We start from the raw sequence: 6695 nt of genomic DNA on the forward strand, positions 1-6695 counted from the left end.
ACAAAGCCTGGGATAATTTAACGAGGATAGCGCTTTTTTTCTTCGCCGTAGACGACGACCTTGGTTCTAGCGTGAGCGAGAAAGACAGATTCAGAGAACTTGCTTTCTTTCCATACTACATGAAGCACTGCACTTCCTGTTTCCGTGAATAAATAAAGCATGATTACTCGCACACATAGCCGTGATGAGTTTTCCTTCAGGGATACTGCGCAGATTCTGCCGCCCTGCTGTTCAAAATACATTCAAGTCCACAGGGGTCGACTTCGACTGCTGAAAGCACAGGTTCGTACTCTTTGCGAACCTTTAGTATACTACTACAGAGTAGTGGGCATGTACGAACGGACCCCCTGTGACCGTGCCCACCCGTCCCGTGTCCCGCTTGAACTCATCAGCAGTGGTTGCTTCTATAAAACTCCATTTAGTAAGTATTACAGTACACACACACACATCAGCGACATGGCTAGTCCTAGACTCCAGTGAAATGCTACGCAGGTTTGGGGATGCCTGGGGGTCAGTAGTCCGGGGGGGGAGCGAGGGGTGGACGCGGGACGGGCCGCCGGAGGGACGTCCACCGTCGCTGTTATCAACGCCATTTATCTTCTCCGCCGTCCTCAGTTACTCCCATACTAGAGGAGATGGAGGCATCTCAGAGGGCTGAGCTACTGTCGAGCTGTGAGGAGAAAGGAAGAAAGAAAGGGGATTGTTAGGCTTTTGCTTTAGGGATAAGGATATGTCTCCATCTAGTGTTGAAACACTGAGAAATAAGCAAAATAAGAAAGAAAAGCATAACAGTTAGAACATGAAGGTTTAACTAAATGTTGTCTTCAACCCAAAGCACTTCTAAAATAAGGCTCCCCTTCACAAAATGACATTCATGCTCACTGGATTTGATTTGGCATGTCTGTTAACCCTGAGGATGGGAATGTGGATGTGAGGGTGAATCTCACAAAATCGGTCAATGACTGTATGGCTCTTATTTCATTTCAAAAAAAAAAAAAAAAAAGTGACTCTGGACCACAAAACCAGTCTTAAGTAGCACGGGTATATTTGCAGCAATAGCCAAAAATATATTGTACGGGTCAAAATTATTGATTTCTCTTTTATGCCAAAAAACATTAGGATATTAAGTAAAGATCATTTTCCATGAAGATATTTTGTAAATTTCCAACTGTAAATATATCAAAATTTAATTTTTGGTTAGTAACATAAATTGCTAAAAAGTTTATTTGGACAACTTTAAAGGCGATTTTCTCAATATTTAGATTTTTTTGCGCCCTCAGATTCCAGATTTTCAAATAGTTGTATCTCAGCCAAATATTGTCCTATCCTACCTTATTTATTTAGCTTTCAGATGATGTATACATCTAAAAAAAAAAAACTAAAAAAAAACCTTATGACTGGTTTTGTGGTCCAAGGTTACAAAAGTGTTTTAATTATAAGAAATTCTATTTTTTCATTAAAAAAAAAAAAACACCTCACCACATCAGCTTTTATAATGTGAAAAATCTCTTTCTAACTTCCAAAATGTAAAACAATATTAATTAAGTGAATAAATAAACATCTGAATTATATAAATAAAAATTAAATAATGATATTAAGTATATCTGTAAATAACAAATGTATGTATGCATACTAGCTGTTATAACTGTACTGAATTCAATTTATGCTGATTTTACTTATTCAAAATAATGATATAATTGAGAATTTTTGTGATGAAAAATATCACAATGCAAAAATCTTAATGTGGATGTGAAAAAGTCGGTCAAGTTTACATTATTTAGTAAATTGATTTCCACTTTAATAAAATATATATATAATAAACACGATTAATGTAATGTAACAATTTTAAAGAAAAAAGTATGTTTTACGAACTTGACAGGACTGTCTTCAATCAAAACTTTGTGATGTAGACAGTTTAATACTGGCTGTTCATCCAATTATGGTGAAAACCAAACATTTGTATGTTCAAAAAGTAAAGAAATGTTGATGTATAAACATCCTCTGCATCTTGTTTCTTGGCACAAAAAGTATTCTCATAAAATTCAGGTTGAACCACTAATGTCATATGGACTATTTTAACAATGTCCCTACTGCCTTTCTGGGCCTTGAACTTGTTGTGTTGTATCTAAATAACTAAATAAGCTTTCCATTGATGTATTGTTGGGAAATGACAATATTTGTCTGACATACAGCTATTTGAAATCTGGAATCTTGAGGGTGCAAAAAAAAAAAAAACCCCATTTAGAAAATCACCTTTAAAAAAAGTTCTTAGCAATGCATATTACTAATCAAAGTTTTGATATATTTACAGTAGGAAATTTACAATATATCTTCACTGAACATGATATTTACTTTATATCCTAATGATTTGTGGCCTAAAAGAAAAATCAATCATTTTGACCCTTATAATGTATTTTTGGCTATCGCTCCAAATATACCCGTGCTACTTAAGACTGGTTTTGTGGTCCAGGGTTATATATTACTTCACTGGCCAAGGGAGCCAACCAACCCTGTGCCTACTTTTTCCCAATTTTCTTTAAAATGGTAAATCATGTTTGTTATATATTGTTTAATAAAAGGAGAAATCAGTTTACTAAAAACTTGTCTGACTGCTTCACTTCAACTTCAACTAATACAGGATTAATTTCTTTATGCTATTTGTTTAGTGTAAAAATATAACCTGTACACTTGAGATTCTGGTCATGAGATTCGCCCATAAACAGCAGATAATGTAAAATGAAGGGTAGCCTCACCTGATAAAGCTTTTGAAGGCAGCTGATTGGGGGTTGATACAGAGCGGTACCCGATTCCCCTTCTGCTGCTCCAGGATGAACTGATGAATGATCTCTGTGTGAAGAAAAGAGAAGAGATGATGAGAAATAAGAAATAATAACAATTTACCGTATTACATAACTGTTCATAAGTTATGTGCAAATCAAGGTTAAAAGAATAGTTCACAAAACAACTAAAACACTTCATCAGTTTTCATGTTGAATACAGTATGGGTTTCGAATGACATAAGGGTGAGTAAATGATTACATTTTTATTTTTAGGTGAATCTAATTAAAGTTAGTTCACCCCAAAATGAAAATTCTGTCATTAATTACTCACCCTCGTGTCGTTCCAAACCCCTAGACCTTTGTTCATCTTCGAAACACAATTTAAGATATTTTTGATGAAATCCAAGAGCTTTCGGACCCTGCATAGACAGCAACACAACTACCACGTTCAAGGCCCAGAAAGGTAGCAACAACATTGTTAAAAAAGTTTGTGAAATCAGTGGTTCAACCTTAATTTTATGAAGCTACGAGTACTTTTTGTGCTGAAAGAAAAAATAAACAATGACTTTATTCAACAATATCATCACTTTTAACTAGTGGTGGGCATAGATTAATTTTTTTAATCTAGATTAATCTCACTGTAATCTTGGAATTAATCTAGATTAAAATGGCTAATTTGAATTCTGCCGAAGGCATTCAGAATATGTGTGCTACCCAAATAATGACTAAAAGTAAGTCTTTGAGAACGGGTTTCTCAAGCCAGGTGGCGCATTAGACCAGGGGCTCATCTCCTGTTTCCAAAATGCATCACAAACTGCTTGACAATTGCATTTACAACACAATTAACTGTAACCAACTATTCCTACACTGCATGTACTTCTGCGTAAAAGGCTGCGCCTGTGTATTTAACTGCAACGCGCACGGGCATGGATATCTGCGTGCATAGTTAAACTGCGTTGCATTTAGAAGCGTCAATTCAGTTGTTGCATATAGTTTAATGTCTTTATTTCGGGATTATCAAAGTAAATTATAACTCACGCATGTGCCCCAGTAAAAATGGTCTAGCAACGCCCCTGCCCTGAAGCAAACCCGGCGGCTTCATAGCTGCATCCATGTTAGCACGTCTGGTTTGATGTGGTAATTTCACAGTAGGCATACACACAGGTTCGAAGACTCGTTTTCGCCCCTACAGTGCAATTCGGCTAGGTATACATCCGCGCTAAAATATCAAGGTGAAAGTCATCATAGCTTGCGTAGTATAGACCCAGCTCCCAACCCAACTTTGAGAATAGATTAACGGCGATATTTTTTTTATCACCTGATAAGAGTCTCACGTCAACGCCGATAACGGCCCACCACTACTTTTAACACACATTCACGAAAGTACCATGACAAATGTGTGTGGTGCTGCTGACATAGAACCCAGATCCACTGCGTTTTGTTTCTCCGCCTTGTTTCTTGTACACAAAAAGTATTCTCGTAGCTTCATAAAATTAAAGTTGAACCACTGATGTCACATGGACTATTTTAATGATGTCCTTACTACCTTTCAAGGCCTTAAACGTGTCAGTCGCGTTGCTGTCTATGCAGGGTCAGAAAACTCTGAGATTTCATCAAAAATATCTTAATTTGCATTTTGAAGATGAACGAAGGTCTTACAGGTTTGGAACGACATGAAGGTGAGTAATTAATGACATAATTTTCGGGTGAACTATCCCTTTAAGAGGTAGACTGCAAGCCAAACCTGATTCTAAAATAAGATTCTACATGCAGACTGTACTATCTGTAATATCTTCCAAACCTCTTTATTTCAGCATACAAGCGATTAAGCTTAAAACTAGCTCGGCCAACGTCGAAACTCCTTGTGTGTCGATCCAAGAGGGGTTCCCCTCTCGTTCCAAACACGGCTGCCTACCCTAAAGCGCTTTAAGTCTCCAGGCAGTCGGCTCCATCCGCACTGACTAATCCTCCAGTGGAAACACGTTGCACACAGGATGGAGGAAGAGGAGGGAGGGTGAAGGACAGAGTTATTTTGAGCCGACAGCACAGTAAGCCTGCTTTTAGCGACAGACTCTCACTAATACCCGCTGACAGTGGAAGGCAAGCACAGATCCAGGGGCCCCGAATGAAGGGTGAAAACAAGGGACAAAAACAACAGGAGCAGCGGGGGATCTGGAGCAGGAGACGCCCAGCAAGACTTCTGATTAACACACTGTGGCATGACGGGCGCATGCTCTCAAATAGATTCAATTCAATTAAGACCTTTAGCTTCTAAACACGATGTCAACAAACCCAGGGTGGATCAGGACACAAGGTTAAATGAAAAGAACAACGATGTTTGTCTCACGTGTATAATGTGTACTGCAATCAGCATAAGGTGTAAGACAATTGACTTGATTATAAGCTCGCTCACCTTTGACCTGTCGAACTGACGTCAGGTTCTTCTCAAAGCCGTCGTCAAACTTGGGGTTGGTGACAGGCTCAAAGTCACTGGTGTAGACGCGGCCAGAGGAAGTGGTGTAGCAGCATTTGCACATGCAGGTGTGGTACCGCAGACGCCCCTCGTCCAGGTACGGGTGCGCCAGGGCGTCCTTTGCAGAGATCCGCTTAGACTGTATTGGAAAACAGATTTGTTCTGATTGAACGCTCCTTATAGAAATGCAATAAAAAAAGATCTATTTTACAGTTTTATATATTGACATATACACTGCTGTTCAAAAGTTTAGGATCAGTAAGATTTTTAATTTGCTTTTAAAAAAAATCTCTTATGCTCATCAAGTCTGCATTTATATGATCAAAAATACAGAAAAAGGTTTTTATATTTTAATATACTTACAATACAATTTATTCCTGTGATGCAAAGTTGAACACTACACACTACTGTTTAAAAGTTTGGGGTCAGGATTTTTTCTTCTCTTTTTTTGAATGAAATTAATACATCTATTCAGGTCCATGTGTTAAATTGATAAAAAGTTGTCAATAGATTTGTTTTGCAAAAATGCTGTTCTTTTAAACTTTATTAATTAATTAATTATTTATTAAAGAATCCTGAAAAATGATCACAGGTTCCAAAAAATATTAAGCAGCACAACTGTTTTCAGCACTGATAACAAATCAGCATATTAGAATGATTTCTGAAGGATCATGTGACACTGAAGACTGGAGTAATGGCTGATTAAAATTCAGCTTTGTATCACAGAAATAAATAATATTTTAAAGTATATGAAGACATAAAACAGTTTTTTTTTTAAATTGCAATATTTTTTTTCTGTATTTTTGATCAAATAAATGCAACTTTGATGAGCATAAGAGACTTCTTTAAAAAGAAATCTGTTACTTCAAACTTTTGAATGGCAATGTGTATATATGTATTTATATAACATCTAATATAATTATATATATATATATATATATATATATATATATATATATATATATATATAAAATGTGTGTTTTAAAATGTAATTATTGTAGATGTAATTGTAATGTTATGTATTATTAAAAAAGAATTGAAGAATGTATATATATATATATATATATATATATATATATATATATATATATATATATACATTAAGATATGAAGAAATAAAGATGTAAGATTAAGATGTAAATTAAGATGTAACCATGATTATGAATTTTAAGTAAATAAATTAAATAAAAATAAATAAAAGTCTCTTGATCAAACTGTGGAAATTGTGGGGGAAAAATTAAGTTAAATATGTAATTATATATATATATATAAAATTTTAAAAGATTAATTGTTTTCTTAATTATTTGTTTTCTTAACTTTAATTAGTCTCATTACAATCTAGGTAGGTATATAAATGTGTGTTTTAAAATGTAATTATTGTTGGCGTTTCATTTTCAATTTGTAATGTTGTACTGCTTTAGTTTGTAATATTACAGTTTCTG

At 35.4% G+C, this 6695-nt stretch overlaps 1 protein-coding gene across 1 annotated transcript in view; it reads right to left on the reverse strand.

Moving 5' to 3' along the window:
* Positions 1-339: 339 nt before the first annotated feature.
* The window catches only part of LOC141284314 (serine/threonine-protein kinase NLK-like), a 24140-nt gene continuing 17784 nt past the window's right edge, over positions 340-6695 (reverse strand). Inside the window, exons 3-5 of the mRNA XM_073817321.1 lie at positions 5194-5392; positions 2754-2847; positions 340-670 (exon numbers count right to left, since the gene is read on the reverse strand). Coding sequence (XP_073673422.1) covers positions 616-670; positions 2754-2847; positions 5194-5392 — 348 coding nt within the window. The 3' untranslated portion in view covers positions 340-615. The remainder of the gene's footprint in view (positions 671-2753; positions 2848-5193; positions 5393-6695) is intronic.

The sequence above is a fragment of the Garra rufa genome, chromosome 14 (genome assembly GCF_049309525.1).
Source record: "Garra rufa chromosome 14, GarRuf1.0, whole genome shotgun sequence".
In the NCBI taxonomy this organism is placed as follows: Eukaryota; Metazoa; Chordata; class Actinopteri; order Cypriniformes; family Cyprinidae; genus Garra; species Garra rufa.